Below are 22,940 nucleotides of genomic sequence, written 5' to 3' on the forward strand. Positions count from 1 at the left end.
GAACTCATTTCTCGTTATCTTGACTCCCTTCTCTCTCCCCTTGTCCAGTCCCTTCCCACCTACATCCGTGATTCCTCTGACACCTTATGTCACATCAACAATTTCCAGTTCCCTGGCCCCAACTGCTTCCTCTTCACCATGGATGTCCAATCCCTCTACACCTCCATCCCCCACCAGGATGGTCTGAGGGCCCTTAGCTTCTTCCTTGAACAGAGGCCCGAACAATCCCCATCCACCATTACTCTCCTCCGTCTGGCTGAAATTGTTCTCACGCTGAACAATTTCTCCTTCAACTCCTCTCACTTCCTCCAAATAAAAGGTGTGGCTATGGGTACCCACATGGGCCCCAGCTATGCCTGTCTCTTTATGGGGTATGTGGAACATTCCTTGTTCCAGTCCTACTCCGGGCCCCCTTCCACAACTCTTTCTCCGGTACATCGATGATTACTTCGGTGCCGCTTCATGCTCTCGTCGGGACTTGGAAAAATTTATTAATTTTGCTTCCAATCTCCACCCCTCCATCATTTTCACGTGGTCCATCTCTGACACTTCCCTTCCCTTCCTTGACCTCACCATCTCAATCTCTGGTGATAGACTGTCCACCAATATCCATTACAAACCCACCGACTCCCACAGTTACCTCGACTACAGCTCTTCACACCCCGCTTCCTGTAAGGACTCCATCCCATTCTCTCAGTTCCTTCGCCTCCGTCGCATCTGTTCCGATGATGCTACCTTCAAAAACAGTTCCTCTGACATGTCCTCCTTCTTCCTTAACTGAGGTTTTCCACCCACGGTCATTGACAGGGCCCTCAACCGTGTCCGGACCATCTCCCGCGCATCCACCCTCACGCCTTCTCCTCCCTCCCAGAAACATGATAGGGTCCCCCTTGTCCTCACTTATCACCCCACCAGCCTCCGCATTCAAAGGATCATCCTCCGCCATTTCCGCCAACTCCAGCATGATGCCACCACCAAACACATCTTCCCTTCACCCCCCCTATCGGCATTCCGTAGGGATCGCTCCCTCCAGGACACCCTGGTCCACTCCTCCATCACCCCCTACTCTTCAACCCCCTCCTATGGCACCACCCCATGCCCACACAAAAGATGCAACACCTGCCCCTTCACTTCCTCTCTCCTCACCGTCCAAGGGCCCAAACACTCCTTTCAAGTGAAGCAGCATTTCACTTGTATTTCCCCCAACTTAGTCTACTGCATTCGTGGCTCCCAATGTGGTCTTCTCTACATTGGAGAGACCAAACGTAAACTGGGTGACCGCTTTGCAGAACATCTGCGGTCTGTCCGCAAGAATGACCCAAACCTCCCTGTCGCTCGCCATTTTAACACTCCACCCTGCTCTCTTGCCCACATGTCTGTCCTTGGCTTGCTGCATTGTTCCAGTGAAGCCCAACGCAAACTGGAGGAACAACACCTCATCTTCCAACTAGGCACTTTACAGCCTTCCGGACTGAATATTGAATTCAACAACTTTAGGTCTTGAGCTCCCTCCCCCATCCCCACCCCCTTTCTGTTTCCCCCTTCCTTTTTTTTCCAATAAATTATATAGATTTTTCTTTTCCCACCTATTTCCATTATTTTTAAATATTTTAAAATCTTTTATGCTCTCCCCACCCCCACTAGAGCTATACCTTGAGTGCCCTACCATCCATTCTTAATTAGCACATTTGTTTAGATAATATCACCAACTTTAACACCTACGTGTTCTTTTGTTCTATTGTTTTTGACATCTTTTGATGATCTGCTTCTATCACTGCTTGTTTGTCCCTACAACCACACCCCCCCTCCACTTCTCTCTCTCCGCCCCTGCCACACACCTTAAACCAGCTTGTATTTCAACTCTTTCTTGGACTCGAACTCAAGTTCTGTCGAAGGGTCATGAGGACTCGAAACGTCAACTCTTTTCTTCTCCGCCGATGCTGCCAGACCTGCTGAGTTTTTCCAGGTAATTCTGTTTTTGTTTTCGATTTCCAGCATCCGCAGTTTTTTTGTTTTTCTGTCCTGCCCACAAAAGGATATACCTGCAGCAGCGGATTTACAGTTAGTGGGGCCCTGTGCTCAGTTTCATTTTTGGCACCCACACCCACCACCACCAGGACCCACACCCCCAGACACAATCCAATACTATGGGGCATTAATCATTTCATTGGCTTTTTCATGGTCACGTAACTACTTCTGCACACTATCATATAACCTCAGTTTCAGAAGCACAGTATTCAAATCTTCACTGATTCTACAATTCTGAACTCACCACACACTCTCTCATGGCAAATACCAACAATGAGATTTTCAAAAAAATATATAATAAACTGACTGTCTTTAATCCTTGGAGCCTCCCTTTTCCAGTCGCTGGGGAAAGGGTCCTTCTCTGAGTAAATTGATAATCAAGTCATGTTGCATATGTCTCACAGTCGGGAGCATCTGATCACGATTTGCCTGTTGAAAGCTGCAACAGTAAACAGGACCGCTCTGAGCTGGGACCACTCCGAGCTGGGACCACTCCAAGCTGGGGCCGCACCACCAGAGAGATTACCCAGCTCTGCCTGATGTTGCTGCTGCAGATGGTACACGAGTCGAACAAGCTGCTTGTTGCTCCACCTTCCAGAACAAGGAATTTGTTGTTCTCTCCACACTGGAAACATTCTGGCTCTCTTGTTCTGCACTGGGGACCTGCTTGTGAGGCAACTCCACCTTGGGGGCATTGTGCCTGATTGTGTGTGTGTGTGTGTGTGTGTGTGTGTGTGTGTGAGTAGCAGCTCTGTGCTGGGGGCGCTGGCAGCAAAGCTAACTCTCCTCTATCCAAAGTGGTGTTAAGGAGTGAGTAAGTGCAGAGTTGGTGGGGAGAATGAGTCAGCCCAGCTTGCCAATGCAAAAGGCAAAATGCAGCAATCCAATGATTCAGACCTTTGTTTAAAACAAAATCCTGCCAAGAATTTTGAAGGTATCATTATTTGCAGACTGTTACTCAGAGATATTCATTTTAAAAAAAAAAAAATTGCTGTGTATTATTTATTGAAGTTAGGGTTGGGGATTTGAGCTGTTTTGTTTTCGCAGTTTTATTCACAAGGATAAAATCCTCCTGCAGTTTCTAGTTCTGGGCTTTGAAAGGAGCTTTTGCAAGGGTTACTATTTCTCATTGAAATGGAGTCAATGTGAGACTATTACAAGAACTGATCATTCTAATACAGGGCAGTGTAACACACTCAGGACTGTTTTACGCACTGGGAGCTGTGTGACACTCAGGGCTTTGAACACCCCATATCCAGTGCCGCTGCATATGGTGCTGATATTCTCGGGAGAGTCTCAGTAGACCCAATACCAGCCTTTATTGCATAGTTGCGACAACTTTCTGGTTGAGCACACACTCATCATTTTGACCCCCCCCCCCCCCCCCCCCCACTCAGTTTGGGGCCCTGTGCCATGGCGCAGTGTGTTTCATTGTAATTCTGCCCCTGTGTTGTGACCCTTTCCTCTTCACTAGCACCTTTTAGAAAGCTACTGAATGGCAGGCTGCGTTTTTGTTTAACCTTAGAAACCATAGAAAAGTTACAGTACAGAAAGAGGCTATTCAGCCCATCATTTCTGTGTTGGCCAAAAAAGAGAGAAAAAAAGAAACTAGCCACTCATTAACCTCACTTTTCAGCACCTTGTCTGTAGCCTTGCAGATTATAGCACTTCAGGTGCAGGTCCAGGTACCTTGTAGAAACCATGACAAAGTTACGACAAGCCACTTCTCAAATGCCTCTACTATATCATCAGCCTCCCAATTCATCATGGGCTCCAGTTGTGTGTCTATTCCTACATTGTTTCCCACATTTCACTCGGTCATTCTCTCTTTCTGGCACTAATTCAGAATGATTTTTCAATCTAACCCAGCGTTAAATCTGTTTAGCATGTTTGAATTTTATACACAGCTCACTGCCACCACGTTATGCCTTCTGGTTCTCATGAATTAGAAATAACCCAGTTGCTTGGGTGAATGTATTTCTCGCTGCTCTCATGTGCCTGGTGGACTTGATAGGCTGATACATTGTTACTCAACACATGCAGTGCAACAGTGAATGTGGCAAAACAAAAACAAAAAATAAATATACCTGGAAAAACCCAGCATGTCTGGCAGTATGTGCGGAGAGGAATACAGTTAACGTTTCGAGTCCGAAAGACCCTTCCAATAACGATACAGCTGACTGTGGCCACTCAACCTGCTGAGTCAGCAGCGAAAATATGTTTACAACCCTTTAAAATCGTTACTGTTAACTTTTCCCCTAAGGATCTCGGTTCACAATCACATTCTTTCAGTTGGTCGATTGTCTGGGGGCGTGGGCTGAGATTTTTTTTTTATAAATCACGAGTTGATGTTTTATTGATATATTTCTTGGTGCGTCAGAAGAATTCTTTTCGAAGGAAACGGAAGAGAAAGAAGCGAATTGTGTTTCCGTCAGTCTGCCTCTCTGAGCACTGTACAGATTGCAGAAGTTGTTGAACGGGTCACCCTGGTGTTTTATTATTTCTTTTCAATGTCCTACGTTTTTTAAAATTCGGCATTGAGTGCCAAGTCTGAGCATTGCCTTTTTAACGTTGTGTTTTCAGAGGCTGCAAAATAATTGAGGGGAACTCCTTGAAGTTTTTTTTTCGTCAACTGACTGCAGTTCAGCGAAGTTCCTACAATGGCTACAGGTGAGTGAAACTTCTAAACCCATGTAAAGCAGGTGTGGTACACCTGTATGCGGTTTTGTGCTGACTTTTATGCAAAGTTGGGGCTTCGACCCTTTTGTAAACTTTCAGTAAACTGCACTGACTAGAAGTGGATCTTGGATACAGGGGAACACTATTGTTTTACTGGGTGACGCAAAAATATAAAACAGCAATTCTCAGACTGTTTTTAAAACGCAGAATTTCATCAGGGAGTACTCAGACTCATTTAAATAAAAACAAAAAACTGTGGATGCTGGAAATCTGAAACAAAAGCAAAAATACCTGGAAAAACTCAGCAGGTCCGGCAGCATCTGCAGAGAGGAACACAGTTAACGTTTCGAATCCGTTTGACTCTTCAACAAAACTAAGTAAAAATAGAAAAGAGGTGAAATATAAGCTGGTTTAAGGGGGTGGGGGGCAGAGCTGAATCAATAATATATACTTTAGTCAGAAATTGGTAAGCCCTTGAAGAACCACCAAATCAGGCCTCTGAGCAGTCAGAGAACCAGTCCATACGGTGAGCTTATCATGAAGCTAATGAGTTTACTTCAAGTTTTTCTAGATGTACCAATCTCAGAACTCCAGAGTAACTGCAAAATTCAGGACAGCAAACCCTGACTAAAATTCATGTTTCCTGCTCATAGGTAAGAGAATAAATGAAGAATTTCCTTTACAAGATGTAAGTGGCAGTATTTTACATCAGAAGTAATTGCCCTCAGAGGGCTGCACACCTGGGCAGAATCTTGTGCCCTTTAAAAATAATCAAAAGGCGGGACCATATTTGGCTCTCGACCCATGTGTCTGCCTGAGAGATCTTCCTGGAGGCAGCCAATTAAGAGACCACACCCGGGCCTATCATCCGATTGAGGAAGGTGGGCAGGCTAGAGGGCCTGCAGCCTTGGCAGGGGTGCAATTCCACTGGCAGAGGTGGGCACTGCTGCTGCAGAAAGGGGAACGTAAGGTTGCCCCCATTTTGAGGCACCCTCTGGAGAGGTATCCACTTTTATAAAAGCTAGTGACCCCAGGTGTTACCCACTGATGACTGCACCTCCAGTTACGAGTTAAAACAGGAGGTCACACGGATGCCCCAGGACATCTCCAGACGCCTGCTGGGCTTGGCTCTCAGTGGGTGCTAGGGTTGCCAGTGATTAAATGCATTCTGGGAGGTTTCATCACACCCTCATGGTCAGGCCATTAGTTGGCCAACACATCTATCTTTACAATGCACTGCCTTCCTATTGCAAAAGGAAAGCAAAATGACTCAGTACCTAATTGGATCATGCTTGACTGTTAGCCAAACAATGGTTTCCCTCTATTTTCAATACTTTCATATCTGATAAAGAGAAATATTCAAAGAAAATGACAAAAAAAACTAATCTTTTCTAAAGCCCCAATGATTTTTCTCTAGGGTTGCGCACAGCAATGTCCTGGAGATTAATCTTCAATTCCTAGAGACTCCAGGCCAATTCTGGAGGGTTGGCAACCTAGTGGGCATCCTGTCTGGCACTGGGGTCATCCTGACTTCCGTTTTGCTACTTTGTCAATTATTTTCTCCCCTTCTATCCCAACTGCTTTCATATGATTTTTAACTTCACCCTCAAGTGAAAAACTTTGTAAAAACTGAGACAAAGAGATATCCAATATTTCTGTCATTTCTTTATTGGTATTGGGTTTACAGCAGTTCCCCTGTGTGACTCCTGCAGACAAGGCCTGGGATGTTTTCAGAAGCTGCTTCATTGGTGCCCCACGAGCTTTAGTTTCACTTCCATTCATGACAAGTAATAGAAATTATTGAAAGGAATAAACTTGAGAAATAAATACTAACATAGATTTGATATTGGAAGATATTGCCAAAAACCTTCATGATCTCTTTGAGGAATAACATCTCCCCACCGGACTTTTTTTTTAATTCATTCATGGGATGTGGGCTTCACTGGCTGGGCCAACATTTATTGCCCATCCCTAATTGCCCTTGAGAAGGTGGTGCTGAGCTGCCTTCTTGAACTGCTGCTGTCCATGTGATGTAGGTGCACCCACAGGGCTGTTAAGGAGGGAGTTCCAGGATTTTGACCCAGTGACAGTGAAGGAATGGCGATATATTTCCAAGTCAGGATGGTGAGTGACTTAGAGGGGAACCTCCAGGTGGTGATGTTGCCATCTATCTGCTGCCCTTGTCCTTCTAGACGGTAGTGGCTGTGGGTTTGGAAGGTGCTGTCTAAGGAGCCTTGGTGAATTCCTGCAGTGCATCTTGTAGATGGTACACACTGCTGCTGCTGTGCATCAGTGGTGGATGGAGTGAATGTTTGTGGATGTTCTGGCAATCAAGCAGACTGCTTTCTCCTGGACGATGTCCAGCTTCTTCAGTGTTATGGGAGCTGCACTCATCCAGGAAAGTGGAGAGTATTCCATCACACTCCTGACTTGTGCCTTGTAAATGGTGCACAGGCTTTGGGGGAGTCAGGAGGCGAGTTACTTGCCGCAGGATTCCCTGTATTTGAACCACCCTTGTAGCCACAGTATTTCTATGGCTAGTCCAGTTCAGATTCTGGTCAATGGTAAGCCTCCAGACTGACAGTAGGGGATCCAGTGATGGTAATGCCATTGAACATCAAGGGGCAATGGTTAGATTCTCTCCTGCTGGAGATGGTCATTGCTATGCTATGCAAAAATAAAAATACCTGGAAAAACTCAGCAGGTCTGGCATCATCTGCGGAGAGGAACACAGTTAACGTTTCGAGTCCATATGACTCTTCATCAGAACTAAGGAAAAATAGAAAAGAGGTGAAATATAAGCTGGTTTAAGTCGGGGGGGGGGGGGGGGTGGGGGGGGGGGGGGGGGGGGGGGTGGTGGGGGGGGCGACAGGTAGATCTGGATAGAGGACCAGTGATAGGTGGAGATAGCCAAAAGATGTCATAGACAAAAGGACGAAAGGGTGTTGACGGTGGTGATATTATCTAAGAAATGTGCTATTGGGGACATTAAGGGTGGAAAGCAGGACGAGCAAGTGACAGATAGCCTTAGTGGGGGGAAGGGATCGAAATAGGCTAAAAGGTAGAAATAAAACAATGGATGGAAATGCATTTAAAAATAATGGAAATAGGTGGATAAAGAAAAATCTATATAAATTATTGGAAAAGGGGGGATCGGAAAGGGGGTGGGGATAGAGGAGAGAGTTCATGATCTAAAGTTGTTGAACTCAATATTCAGTCCGGAAGGCTGTAAAGTGCCTAGTCAGAAGATGAGGTGCTGTTCCTCCAGTTTGCGTTGAGCTTCACTGGAACAATGCAGCCAGCCAAGGACGGATATGTGGGCATGAGGGCAGGGTGGTGTGTTGAAATGGCAAGCGACAGGGAGGTCTAGGTCATGCTTGCGGACAGACCGAAGGTGTTCCACAAAGCGGTCGCCCAGTGTGTGTTTGGTCTCTCCAATGTAGAGGAAACTGCATTGGGAGCAACGAATGCAGTAGACTAAATTGAGGGAAGTGCAAGTGAAATGCTGCTTCACTTGAAAGGAGTGTTTGGGCCCTTGGACGGTGAGGAGGAGGGAAGTAAAGGGGCAGGTGTTGCACCTTCTGCGGTTGCATGGGAAGGTGCCGTGGGAGGGGGTTGAGGTGTAGGGAGTGATGGAGGAGTGGACCAGGGTGTCCCGGAGGGAATGATCCCTGCGGAATGCTGCTGGGGGAATGAAGGGAAGATGTGTTTGGTGGTGGCATCATGCTGGAGTTGGCGGAAATGGCGGAGGATGATCCTTTGAATGCAGAGGCTGGTGAGGTGATGAGTAAGGACAAGGGGGACCCTATCATGTTTCTGGGAAGGAGAGGAAGGTGTGAGAGCAGATGCGCAGGAGATGGTCCGGACACGGTTGAGGGCCCTATCAACCACTGTGGGTGGAAAACCTCGGTTAAGGAAGAAGGAAGACATGTCAGAGGAACTGTTTTTGAAAGTGGCATCATCAGAACAAATGCGACGGAGGTGAAGGAACTGAGAGATTGGGATGGAGTCCTTACAGGAAGCGGGGTATGAGGAGCTATAGCCAAGGTAGCTGTGGGAGTCGGTAGGCTTGTAATGAATATTGGTGGACAGTCTATCACCAGAAATTGAGACAGAGAGGTCAAGGAAGGGAAGGGAAGTGTCAGAGATGGACCATGTGAAAATGATGGAGGTGTGGAAATTGCAAGCAAAATTAATAAATTTTCCATGTCCAGACGAGAGCATGAAGCAGCACCGAAGCAGTCAACAATGTACTGGAGAAAGTGTTGTGGGACTCAGACTCATTTAATGGCCGTTTCAGAATGTTTGGTCAGCCCTGCTCGAAAGTCCTTAAATCAACACAATGGGCTTTATGGGATCTTTGATCTCAGCAATGACGTTGTTTTTAAATGATTTCTCCCTGAAAACACTGATTCAGTTCTGAATGCCAGTCACCTTTGGTCCAAATCCAAAAGCTCATTCGTTCTGAAAGAGGTTATAAATAATGAATCACAGAATCTCAGAATTGTTATGATGTAGAAGGAGGCCATTTGGCTCATCATGTCTGCACTGGCTCTCTGCCCATTTTAACTTAGTGCCAATCTCCTTAACCATGCGTATTGGATGATTACCTAAATAGAAACAATGCCCTCTTGAATGCCTAAATTGAACCTACCTCCACCAGGCAGTGCATTCCAAGCCCTAACTACTCGCTGTGTGAAAACATTTCTTCTCACCTTGAATTTGCTTCTTTTGCAAAACACTTTAAAGCTGTATCCCCGGCTCCTCCATCTCCACCCCCTTTTCGTTTCTTCCCCCTTCTTTTTGTTTTTTCCAATAATTTATATAGATTTTTCTTTTCCCACCTACTTCCATTATTTTTAAATCTATACCTTTTATGCCATTAGTCTTTCCACCCTTCCCCCACCAGAGCTGTACCTTGTGTGTCCCCTCCATCCATTCTTAATTAGCACATTCGTTTAGATAATATCACCACCTTCAACACCTCTTTGTTCTTTTGTCTGTGACATCTTTTGGTTATCTGCTCCTATCACTGCTTGCTTGTCCCTACAACCACCACCCCCCCCCAATTTAAACCAGCTTATATTTCACTCCTCTCCTAATATTACTCAGTTCTGTTGAAGGGTCATGAGGACTCGAAATGCCAACTCTTTTCTTCTCCGCCGATGCTGCCAGATCTGCTGAGTTTTTCCAGGTAATTCTGTTTTTGTTTCCCCTGGTTCTCGATCCGTTTATGAGTGGGAACAGTTTCTCCCTATTTACTCTGTCCACATCCCTTATGATTTTGAAAACTTTCATCAAGTCTCCTTTTAGCCTTCTCCTCTCCAAGGAAAACAGTCCCAACTTCTCCATGCTTACCTCAAAGCTGAAGTTTCTCATCCCTGGAACCATTCTCGTAAACCTCTCCTGCCCTCGCTCCAATGTGTTCACATCCTGAGTATGAGCAGGTTGTCTGAGAGTCTCTCTGGATCATTGCAACCAAAACCCATCATTCCCTCACATACAAACATATCAACACGCTTTCCCCCACGCTCCTCGGCCCTCACATTTTCCCCACCCATTCCTCCTCCCCGGCCCCTTCCCCCCCACCCCCCACTCCTCAGCCTCTTCTCACCACCCCCCCCCCACCCCCAACTCCTCAGCTCTTTCTCCCCCTCCCTTCACTCCTCGTCCTTCTCAACTCCCCCCCCCACCACCACCACCACCACCACCACCACCACCACCACCACCACTCCTGGGCCTTCTCTTCCCCATCACCACCTCTCGGCCTTCTCTTTCCCCCCCCCGCCACCAACCCTCGGCCTTCTCTTCCCCCCCCCCACCCACCAATCCTCGGCCTTCTCTTCCACCCCCCCACCACTCCTTAACCTTCTCCACCCCCTCCTTGAAATCCTGAAACTGCCCCCCTCACAGCACTGTGGGTGTAACCACACCACAGAAGCAGTGGTTCAAAGAGGGTGGCTCCTCACCACCACCTTCTCTAAGGCAATTGGGAATGGGCCCCAAATGCTGGCCTAGCCAGTGACACCCGCAACTCACGCAATAATAAAAGCAATTATCAATCACGCACAGAAGATAAGACAAAATATCCTCAGCTCTCCTGATATTGGATTAATGATAATTATTTATGCACCATATAAGGTGAAGCATGAAATTATGTAAGTTGTGGTGTGGAATTCATTCACACTCCGGTCAACCAAGGAGGAAAGTGCGCTGTGCATTGGCCACTAGATGGTGTCATTGCTAATTTTTAAGATATATTAAGTTTTCGTACATATCCTTACGTATGTATGTGAGGCGCAAAGAATGTGTGCAGGGTTGCTGATGACGTCTGGAAAATGCAGCATTCGCGTAAGTAGACTTGTTGCTCTTTTGACTAACTAGAGTGCAAATGCCCAGTTATTTGGAATCGGTGCCAAGGAAGAAGCAGAGAGACTGGTGCAACACAACAGGCCAAATGGCCTCCTCCCTGTGTCATAACAATTCAGTGATAAAACATCTGGAACTAATGAATAAATAGCTCACCTTTTTTAAAAAGGAAGGAAAATGGAATTTCGAGGACATGGAGATTGAGCAGGAGAGTTGGATCAGACTTTGACGCTTCTTGCAGTGAAAAATTAGATTAAGTTGCCCATCACAAGATAATTCCACCTGAGGAGAGCTATTTGTTCATCCAAGCAGAAAAGACCTGCCCTTTCCCCCTATTACAATATCTAATTGATTCTCAAATATTCCAGGGCCTTCATCTCCATGACTTTATCTAGATAACACAGATGCAGTCTAAATGGACTGAATGGCCTATTTCTGTGCTATAACATTCCATGATTCTCAATAGACAGAGAGGTATTGTCAAATTCTCAAGTAGGTGCGTACAGGACTTCGCATGGCCGATTTTACAAATGCACGATCCCAGTAGGGCCACCAAAAAAGAACACAGTCATACGTATTGAATGCAATTTTCTCCTTTATTTTGAAGGCGCTAAGTGCAATTCCACAGAATGAACACCAAGTTTCACATAATTAATGGAAAAATAAATAAATCAGCATCTGATGTGGGGCACGTAGCTTCCAGAATAATGCAGTGTCTTGCTTATGTAATGTAAATATCTGAGCATAAAAGTTTCTCTAGTTTTCAGTTGTTTTAGCTCAACATGGTGCATTGGAACGTATATTTATGCCCACAGACATCCATATGCTGAGCTCACAATGTCGTTATGCTGTTGTGTGAAGAATGAGAAGACTTGCATTTGCATTGTGCTTTTCACAATCTTGGGACATCCCAAAGTGCTCTACAGCCACTTAAGAAGATCTGTTGCTGTTGTAATGTAGGATACACAGCATCTAATTTATGCACAGCACTCTCCCACAAACAGCAATGTGATAATGACCAGATACTCTGTTTTTGGTGATGTTCATTGGGGGGATAAATATTGGCCAGGATACTAGGGATAACTCCTAAGATCTTTGAAATAGTGCAATTGTATCTTTTAACCTGTGGATGGTACCTCAAGACAGTACAACACTCCCTCAGCACTGCACTATATTAGCCTATATTTTTGTGCTAGAGTTTCTGGAATGGGATTTGAACCCACAACCTTCTGACTGGAAGGTGAGAGTGCTACCCGCTGAACCACAAGGTGTTGAACATAGGCTAGCTATTGCAAGTGCGAAAAGCTCATGGACTTCTTTGTGTTTAGCGTTAGGGCTATCTGCAAACTTGAATATGCCTCATCTGACAGATTGCTGTCCCTCACCTATTTCATAGCTCGTCCTCCTGCCATTTTTCCCTCGTCTTCCCTTCAGCGCATCACTTCATGAAGCCAACCACCCACTGTTATCTCCTGGCCTCCAAGCTGTACTTCAACAACTCCATCTCGCTCATGCACCCAACCTCAAGATGTCCAATCTTAGTCCCTCCATTTCCTCCAAAAAAAACTTTATCTCTGATTTACCTTCTCTTTCCAAAATCCTGTGATTGCTGTCATGCAACAACGCTACAACTCTCCACTCTGCACAATGCAAGACCCTCCAACCCAAATTCCACTGCGCCTGAAGCACTGTGATTGCATAAGTCAGTCACGAATCACAATCTGTTTGTGCATACTCACCTGACTTGACCCCTCTGCTGCTGTTGATCACTCAGTCTTCATTTTAATGCCTCCCCTTTGCAATTTAGCTCACTGGCACTGCTGTCGCTTGGTTCTGCTCATACCTGCCACACTATAGGCAGTATATCAGCTTCTACTTGCACACACCTGTGATCTTATTGAATGGTGGAGCATGCTCGAGGGGCGCGTGGCCTATTCCTGTTCTTAATTTGTGCGTTCATATGTATGTTCATATGTATACCCATTTAGTTCCCCTCCTCTTCACAATTTATCTGCTTTCTCTCAGTGTTATCGCGCCGAACAAATGGGGTCAACTTCCACATCTCTACTCACTAATTGAAAATACTTGCTACAGTCCCCAACCGGGTACCTGAAGCAGAACTTAATGTCGGAAAAACTGATGTTGTCCTTTTTTTTTTGCTTCCCAATGCATTCTATGAGCTTTGACACCATCTGCCTGCTCAGCTGTCATCTCAAACTGATGTGGGAGGTATTGGCCTTCTGTGGAGTGGCAGTCACCGTCTGATTGCCACCTTGCCCCTTTTTACGACACTAGCCGCTGTAAACCGGTAAGCTTAAAGGTCCCAGGCACTTTGACAGGAAAAAAGTTAAGTTTGCAGGGTAAGTGGGTAGGATGGTTTGGGTGGTAGGGGGGGTGTCTACTGGGGGTTGGGGGTGAGTGTCAGTAGTACTGTTATCCATGAGATAGAAGTAGTTTTAATCCTTCTAACTTTCCCTGGGTAACTATTCTGCTACCCCACTCGAGATCAGTTAGAAACAAAGTTAATGTTTCAGGGCGATGACCTGTGCATTTTATACCTGAATGCTGTCCACTGTCTTTGAGAGATGTCAAAGTACATACAAACATACGAATTAGGAACAGGAGTAGGCCACTCACCCCCTCAAGCCTGCTCTGCCATTCAGTAAATTATGGCTGATCTGACTCTAACCTCACCTCCAAATTCCCGTCTACTCGATAACCTTTCACTCCCTTATCAAGGATCTATCTTGCTCTGCCTTCAAAATATTCAAAGACTCTACTTCCACCACCTTTTGAGGGAGTGAATTCCAAAGGCACTCAGCCCTCTTGAGAGAAAAAATTTCTTCACATCTCTACCTTAAATGGGCGACCCCTTATTTTTAAATGGTGACCCCTAGTTCTAGATTCTTTCACAATAGGAAACATTCTTTCCATATCCACCCTGCCAAGACCCCTCAGAATCTTATATGTTTCAGTCAAGTCACCTTTTTCTCTTCTAAACTCCAGTGGGTCCAAGCCTAGCCTGCCCAATCTTTCCTCTTAAGACAACTCAGCTATTCCAGGTATTGGCTAGTAAACCTTCTCTGAACTGATTCTAACGCATTTGCATCCATCCTTAAATAAGGTGATCAATACTGTACACAGTACTCCAGAGGTGGGACTCACCAACGCCCTGTATAACTGAAGCATAACCTCCCTGCTTTTGTATTAAATTCCCCTCTCAGGAAACGATAACATTCTATTAGCTTTCCTAATTACTTGCTGTACCTGCATACTAATCTTTTCTGATGTATGCACCAGGACACCCAGATCCCTCTGCATCCCAGAACTCTGCATTCACTCACCATTCGGATAATATGCTTTTTCATCTTTCATGCCAAAATGGACAATTTCTCATCTTCCCACATTATACTCCATTGAGAGATCTTTGCCCACTCAATTAAACTTTCTGTATCCCTTTGTAGCCTCCTTATGTCCTCCTCACAACTCACTTTCCTACCTACCTTTGTATCACAGCAAATTTAGTAATATACCTTCAGTGCCTTTATCCAAGTCATTTATATAAATTGTAAGTTGAGGCCCCAGCATTCATCACTGTGGCCCACTACTTGTTACATCTTGCTTACTAGAAAATGACCTACTTATGCCTACTCTGTTTCCTATTAGCTAACCAATCTTCTATCCATGCCAATATGTTACCCCCTACACCATGAGCTTTTATTTTCCACAATAACCTTTGATGTGGCACCTTATCAAATGCCTTCTGGAAATCTGAGTACAGTACATCCACTGGTTCCCCTTTATCCACAGCATGTTACTTCTTCGAAGAATTCCATAAATTGGTTAAACGTGATTTCACTCTCTCAAAACCATGTTGAGTCTGCCTGATTACCTTGAATTTTTCTAAGTGCCCTGCTATAAGGTCTTTAATAATAGCTTCTAACATTTTGCCTATGACAAAATGTTAAGCTAACTGGCTCGTAGTTTCCTGCTTTCTGTCTCAATCCCTTTTTAATAAAGGAGTTACATTTGCTCTTTTCCAATTTAATGGAACCTTCCCCAAATCTAGGAGTTTTGGAAAATTAAAACCAATACATCAACCATCTCACTAGCCACTTCTTTTAAGACCCTAGAATGAAGTCCATCAGGACCCCGGACTTGTCAGCCCGCAGCTCCAACAATTTGTTCAGTGCCACTTCCCTGGTGATTGTAATTTTCTTGGATTCCTCCCTCCCTTCCATTTCTTGATTTACAGCTATTTCTGGGATGTTGCTTGTATCCTCTATAGTGAAGACCGATGCAAAATACCTGTTCAATTCATCTGCCATCTCCTTATTTTCCACTATTAATTCTCCAGACTCACTTTCTATAGGACCAAGACCCAAAATTCTTTCTTATCTGCCTTTATATTTCTAGCTAGCTTTCTCTCGTACTCTAATTTTCCCTCTTTATTAATCTTTCAGATATTCTTTGCTGCTGTTTATATTCTGTCCAATCTTCTGACCTGCCACCCATCTCTGCACTATTATACACTTTTTCTACAAGCTGAATACTCTCTTGAATTTTTTTAGTTAACCACGGATGGTGGGTCCTCCCTTGGAGTTTTTCTTTTCTTGTTGGAATGTATATAATCTGTGTATTCTGAAATATCCCCTTAAATTTCTGCCAGTGCACCTCTAATGACCTATCCCTTAACCTAATTTGCCAGTTCATTTTAGGTAGCTCTGCTTTCATGCCCTCATAATTGTCCTTTTTAAGTGTAAAAGTCAAGGACTTCTACTTTTGGGTCAATGATGAACTGTTGGTTAAATCCCATTTATTGCAGAAGGTTTCCTCCTGGAGGGAAGAGTATATAAAAGCAAAATAAGATAATATCAGTGCCATTGAAAAACTTTCTTTGAATTATGTTTTTACTGCTTTGCTTCAGTATGTAGTGCAGGACTGAAGGGGGACTGCATTATTGGAGGTGCCCTTTTAGTAACAGAAGCCCCATTTACCCTCTCAAGTAGATGTAAAATATCATACGGTGTTGGAGTTCTCCCAATTTCTCCTAGTCACTATTTATCACTCACCTAATTACTTATCTTGGTGCTGTTTTTGGCCCTTGCTTTGAGCAAATTGGCTACTGTTTCCAACATTGCATGTGACTACACTTGAGAAATTTGAGAAATACTTAATTGTAAAGTGCTTTGGGACATCCTGAGGTTGTGAAAGGAACTATGTAAATACAAGCCTTTTTCTTTCTACCTGGGTCATCTTCCATGATTTTAGGTTTGGTCAAGGTCACTCACTCATAAATTCCAGTAACGCAGCATTGTGAAAGATCCCAGTCGGACTGGTAGCGTCATAAATGTGACTTACCACCAACTACATAGGTGTAGTTGCTTTAAAGTTGCGTTTTCAACTTTGGAGCAATTGCACATGTTTGAAATGCAGAAATGTTTTCAGTGGAAGTGATCTGGAATATAAGTGCAGTTGTGACTGTCAATAACTGGAAACATTATTATGCATTGACCTGTGAGAAGCATTCGGTGCTCCTTAAGGGACTAACAAAGGAAGATTAATGCTGCAAACTTTCGCAATAGGCAGGTAGTAATTTTGGGGCTACCGTCCTTCAATAACATGGTAAGTGGATCGAGAAATTGCAATGTTTATTATTATTTGCCAGGTAATTACAAGTGGGCACCACTTAATTCAGTTGTTAACATTATAAATTGATAATATTTGAGTGGACAGCTCAGAGTTGTTGCTGGGCTGTCTGCACTGTAGATATGATGGGGACAAATTGATGATGACTGAATGAGACAGATTGCAGATTCATTCAGACAAGTGGAGATGTTTATTTTTAAAAATAACCAGATTCATAACAACTTACATACAAAATGTGCTTAAACCAAAATGTGTGACTTCTGTAGGGGCAAGTAGGTGTCATTTCTCGATAGAGAAACTAGTTTGTAGCACTTTACACTTTGAGTAGTGAACTCATGAGTTGTAAAAGCAGTCTGTGACTAGTAATTCAGTTAATTAGAGGCCTTTGCATTTCTATTTTGAATCCAGTAATTGTTTCAATGTTATTTATATAATGTACAAGTATGGTAAATAGTGTTATTCATCATTGGATCTCTGGGGAAATGCAAAGTAATAAAACTATGTGTGATGCTATAATTCAGAAACTGTTTTTAGATAAAATAGTTTGTAAACAATGTGCTTAATTGTGTAGATGTTGAACTTCACCTGATGTGTACACAATTCTAATCTAATCCAGCTCCTTAGCATCGAGTGTTATTACTAAAGTCTTGTCATCTATTCGGCAATACTACATAGGCTTGAAGGGAACAGTACATCTCCAGTCATTACAAATTTGTGACGCTTTCCAAAAAAAAGTACATGAAACAAAATATTTTGTATGTGGGGTGGTGGTTGGTGGGAATGCCAACTTATATCTTCCAGTTTGTAGAGTTTGCAAAAATATTGAGGATGGGAAAATATATTTTTAAAGAAAATATTACTGCTATTAGTTGAAGCAGGTGAATCATCAAAAAGCCAACTCATTGCACAATAGGACATGGCAAGATTATGATAATTGCTCAGATTGGCTCAATCTATTGCCATAGAAACAATGTCAATATAATGCTCTATATTTACCTCAGAGGGAAAGAGAAGTGTGTGTAGGCTTTTTGTGTGTGTGATAGACATTTTAACAGTTCCAAATTATAGTCTTTGTACAAGATGGGTTATTTTTCTCTGCCTCCTCCACTTCATGTACCATTTACTGGGCTGGTTTCCGAATCTTAAAATGGCAGAATTACACGGGAATTGTGCAAAAGAAAAAAGAATTGTATTAACACATTCCATCCTGTCTAAGAAGTATCTTGAAGCACTCCACATACAACAAAATACTTCTTGAGTGCAGTGACTGTTCTTGTATAAGTAAATATGGCAGCCAGTTTGTCACCCAGTAAGATACCAATTTATAAACTGGCTGGGTTTGGATGGTGCTGCTTGAAGAAGGAATATCATCCAGGACACCACAACACCATAATCTTCTCCAATAACTCAACCTGTACCAACAGATTTAATATCTTCCAAAGGATGGCATCACTGAAAATACATCACAACCTCAAAGCTGCAATGGTGTCAAGTCCGGGAATGGGACTTGCAGCTAGAGTCTTCCAATTTGGAGGTAATGGCTGAGCCAAGCAGACATTACAAAATGGAAATAGCTGATTCCTTTAGCTGGCTCAAAATAGTAGCATTTTGTGGCACAGTATAAGGCCATGACAGTGCATTGTATCTTCTAGCTTTCTAAAAGAACTGTTCAATGAGTCCCAAAACCTTGCCCTTCCTCAAGATCTTTTTTAAATTTAATTTTCAAATATTTATCAATTTCTCTCTTAAAAGCTATTATGGGTTCTGCTTCCACTACTCTACCCAACAATCCTCTGCGATTTTAAAAGTCCTAATGTCTCCCTCCAAGCTTTTGGTGATCTGGTTCTTCTCAATTTATCAAAATTTCCTGTAATTTTGAAAACTTCTGTTGGATCTCCTCATAACCTATGGTGATCTAATGAAACAGCCCAAGTTCACCAATTTCAATTACAGGCCTTATGTGAGGATTCTTGGCACAAACCTGTTCAAGAAGGGAGGGAGACAAAAGCAGGAAACTATATGCCAGTCAGCCTAACATCTGTTGTTGGGAAAATGCTAGAGTCCATTATTAAGGAAAAAATAGCAGGACATTTAGAAAAGCTTAATACAATCAAACAGAGTCAGCATTGTTTTGTGAAAGGGAAATCGTGCTTCACAAATTTGCTAGAGTTCTTTGAGGATATAACAAGAGTTGATAAAAGGGAACCGGTAGATGTAGTGTATTTGGATTTCCGGAAGGCATTCAATAAGGTGCCACATGAAAGATTATCGCAGAAGATAGGAGCTCACAGTATTAGGAGTAATATATTAGCATGGATTGAGGATTGGTTAACACGCAGAAGACAGAGAGTCGAGATTAATGGGCCTTTATTAGGTTGGAAAGATGTAACTAGTGGAGTGTCACAAGGATCAGTCCTAGGGCTTCAATTATTTACTATTTATATTAATGACTTGGAGGAGGGGGCAGAGTGTAATGTATCCAAATTTGCTGATGACATGAAAATAGGTGGGAGGGCATGTTGTGATGAGGACATAAGGAATCTGCAAGGGGATATAGACAGGTTGAGCGAGTGGGCAAAACCTTGGCAGGTGGAGTTTGATGTAGGAAAGATTGAAGTCATGACTTTGGTAGGAAAAATCAAAAGCCAGACTATTATTTAAATGGAGAGAGACTCCAAAAAAGTGCAGCACAGAGGGATCTGGGTTTTCTTGTGCATGAAACACAAAAAGTTAGCATGCAGGTGCGGCAAGTAATTAAGAAGGCAAATGGAATTTTGGTCTGTATTGCTAGGGGGTTGGAGTTTAAAAATAGGGAAGTCTTGTTACAAGTGCACAGGGTGTTGGTGAGGCCGCATCTGTGTACAGTTTTGGTCCCCGTATTTAAGAAGGGATATAGTGGCATTGGAGGCAGTTCAAAAGAGATTAATTAGGTTGATTCCTGGGATGAAGGGGTTGACTTACCAAGAACAGCTAAACAGGTCAGGCCTTTATTCATTAGAGTTTAGAAGAATGACGGGTGATCTTATTGAAACGTACGAGATTCTGAGGAGGCTTGAAAGGGTAGATGTTGAGAAGATGTTTCCACTAGTGGGGGAATTGCGAACTAGGGGACAGAGTTACAGAATAAGGGGAAACTCATTTAAAACTAAAATGCTATTCTCTACCTCAGAGAATTGTGGAGGCTAGATCACTGAAAGTATTTAAAGAGGAGATAGATAGATTTTTGAAATATCGAGTAGTTGAGGGTTATATGGAGCTGGCATGAAAGAGGAGTTGAGGCCTGGGGCAGATCAGCCATGAACTTATTGAATGGCGGGGCTGGCTTGAGGGGCCAAATAGCCTACTCCTGCTCCAGTTTCTTATGTTCTTAAACCTATGAATCAATCAGTGCAGCAGTGCATTTGCAAACTTCCAGGCTTGCCTTTCCTGCAAAAATTGTTTGAACAATTGTACTTTCAATTCTGACCAAGGGCGACATCTTGGGGAAAATCATAGTTGAACTGTATTTTCTGCAACCTTTTGTGATATAAGGTTTATTGCTAATGTGACTCAACACTTTTATTTAAGCTTTCACCCAATTATTCTTTCACCTGGTCCATTATTCTAAATGGAGCACACTCATAATGACACACATGGGACAGTTTAACAAGACATCACTGATGATGTGTGACCTCATTAGTGGCAAGCACTGTTTGCAGAATGGTGATGGGTAGGGCTATAGTGACAAGCCATTATCATGTCAAAGCTTCCAAGTGCAACACAAAGCCTTTTTGTTTGAACAGATATATAGAAAACTTAGACATGGAACAGCCTGTCGTTTTTAAAGCAATGTAAACAGGAGAATCTCTTTTAATCAGATATACTGCTTGTGTGCTTCTCATAATTTATCTCAAATTGCTCAAATCACGTAACAGACCTGATGTGCAGTGAATATTTGATCTTAAGCATTAAACAACTCAAAGACATTTCCAGCACCACAAAAATTTGGAAGGACATGTTCTACACTTGTCATACCTCTGAATAGTTTGCATACATCAAGTGAACATTGTATACAAATTACACTCGCCTTCCATGGTGATTTTCTGAAATCCTCATTATAGCCAGAACGTGACCACATGAATATTTAATTTGATCAACATTTTATGCTGTAGTGAAATCCCAGTGCTAACACTGAAGTATATGCCATTAGTAAATTACCATAAACCTGCTATTTCAATGTGAACTATTTTAGAAATAAAACAAAAGATTTTAATCAATATCATAATTCATGGAAATGAAATTGTTTTGAATACAAAACTTCACTGGATACCAGAAACAGATTTTTAAAGTAATATTTGTAAAAAAAAAAGTGCATTTATGAATAGGTAATATTGAAAGGTACAGATAAAACAAAAATTATATGCTGAAAATCTAAGATAAGATCAGAAAACAGTCGAATTATGCCGCAAGTAGCTGAAGAGAGAAAAAAGTTAACATTTTGCATTAAGATAATTTGAGTTCTGACAACACAAAATGGCAAACATAATTCTTTTTCTCTCAACGCTGTTATTTTCTTTTTTGTACAGATGAATGCTCTTGGGGTTATTGTATAGGCCTTGAGTCATAATGTTGGATATTTAAAGTCTTGAAATCCTAAGGTGAACATTTTTGACAGCAAAGCTTATCTAAGTACTGACAAATAGTCAAATGTGCTGGAGAATTAGTTCTCTCAACTGTCAGAAGTTTCACATTATTGCCCTTCATTCTTTGTTTTGAGACACAACCAGGTAATGCTATTATATTTTATTTCTCAACTAAAATGAACAAAACAAATTCTGTAGTAATTTGTTTCATTTGTTAATGTGAAGGATCTTGCTGTGCACAAAATGGCTACTATATTTTTACCCAAAACAACAGTGACAGTACTCAAAAAGTAGTTGATTGATTATGGAGCACTTTGGGATACCTTGAGGACGTGAAATGCATCGTATAAATTCAAGCTTATCATAAAAATTGAGTGTGCAGCACTGGGATGGATTGGCACTTATGTCTCCAACTCAACCATGTATATGTATCATTAGATCTTTTTTGATGCGCACCTCTTCCTATAATCTCCATGAAAATGCCAACATTGCAACTTTGTGCTGGAGAATTCATCATCAGGAGTTTTTTTTAAATTAGCATTTTTATTAATTCGAGCAATTTTTGTTTACTTCGACGAAAATTGTTAGAGCTTTATGAACACACTTGGGATTGTCATGCCCAGAGAGCTTTTTAAGCTTGTCAGTGGGCTATTTGGAGGAGCTACCAACCTATTTCACCCCCCCCCCCCCCCTCCCCCTCCCCCTCTAGTCTAACAGTCGCATCAAAAGAATGATTGACCTTTTTGATGGCGCCATAGCTGTCACTCTCTAGAAGTCTCTCCAATAAATAATGATAGTTATCGTTATTAACAGGTCCAGCAACTCACTTATTTTGGCTGGCAGATTAAACAGCCAACTGAATAATTTGAAAGGTGGGACAACTCTTCTGGACCGTTCAAGGGCCCCAAGTGTGTTCCCTTCACACTTACGGGTAACACAAATACAGACAAGTATTTTTTTTGGGTCAAGGGGAATGTCTGCCGAAGCAGGAGTGTTTTTACCGTTCCCAAACCCGATGACAGGCAGTCCTAGGGTGCTAACAACCTGTTCACTGAGTGATGGTTTATCTTTAATGTGGGCATTTAAAGAATTACAGCAGCAAATGTAAGGGTCAGCCTTTCATTGCGGTGTGACTCTCCCCACTACCTGTATTTAGGTTTTTTGTTTATATATATATATATATATTTATATTTATATTATTTAGTCCTCCGGTGTTTATCGGTAAGTAACTTAGTGCTCGCTGTTTTGTTGGGGGATGAGCTGTTTCTACAGGCAGGCCTGGGCCCCGTTGCTAGGGGCAGCCGCCCGGTGGCCTCCCCTCCAGAGGCCGGGGCCGGGGCCGGGGCCGGGGCCGGGGCCTCGAACGCGCCGCGCGACCGACCGTTGGTTCCCCCTCCGCCTCGGGCGGCCCCCAGCGGAAATCCGAGGGGCAGCGGCTCCATTCTGGGCCATTCGCGCCAAAGAGCGGCGGCGGCGGCGGCGGCGGCCTCGTCCTCTTCCTCTTCTTCTTCCTCCACCTCCACCTCCTCCTCCACCTCCTCTTCCTCTTCCTCCTCCTCCGCCGCCTCTTCCGCCGCCTCCGCCTCGAGCCGC

The 22,940-nt window shown here is 43.2% G+C and overlaps 1 protein-coding gene across 1 annotated transcript in view; it reads left to right on the forward strand.

Moving 5' to 3' along the window:
- The first annotated feature begins 4,450 nt into the window (after window positions 1-4,450).
- Window positions 4,451-22,940, forward strand: part of LOC121282105 (AMP deaminase 2-like) — a 153,571-nt gene continuing 135,081 nt past the window's right edge. The window contains exon 1 of the mRNA XM_041195575.1: window positions 4,451-4,698. Coding sequence (XP_041051509.1) covers window positions 4,689-4,698 — 10 coding nt within the window. The 5' untranslated portion in view covers window positions 4,451-4,688. The remainder of the gene's footprint in view (window positions 4,699-22,940) is intronic.

This window comes from Carcharodon carcharias, chromosome 9, assembly GCF_017639515.1.
Source record: "Carcharodon carcharias isolate sCarCar2 chromosome 9, sCarCar2.pri, whole genome shotgun sequence".
NCBI lineage: Eukaryota > Metazoa > Chordata > Chondrichthyes > Lamniformes > Lamnidae > Carcharodon > Carcharodon carcharias.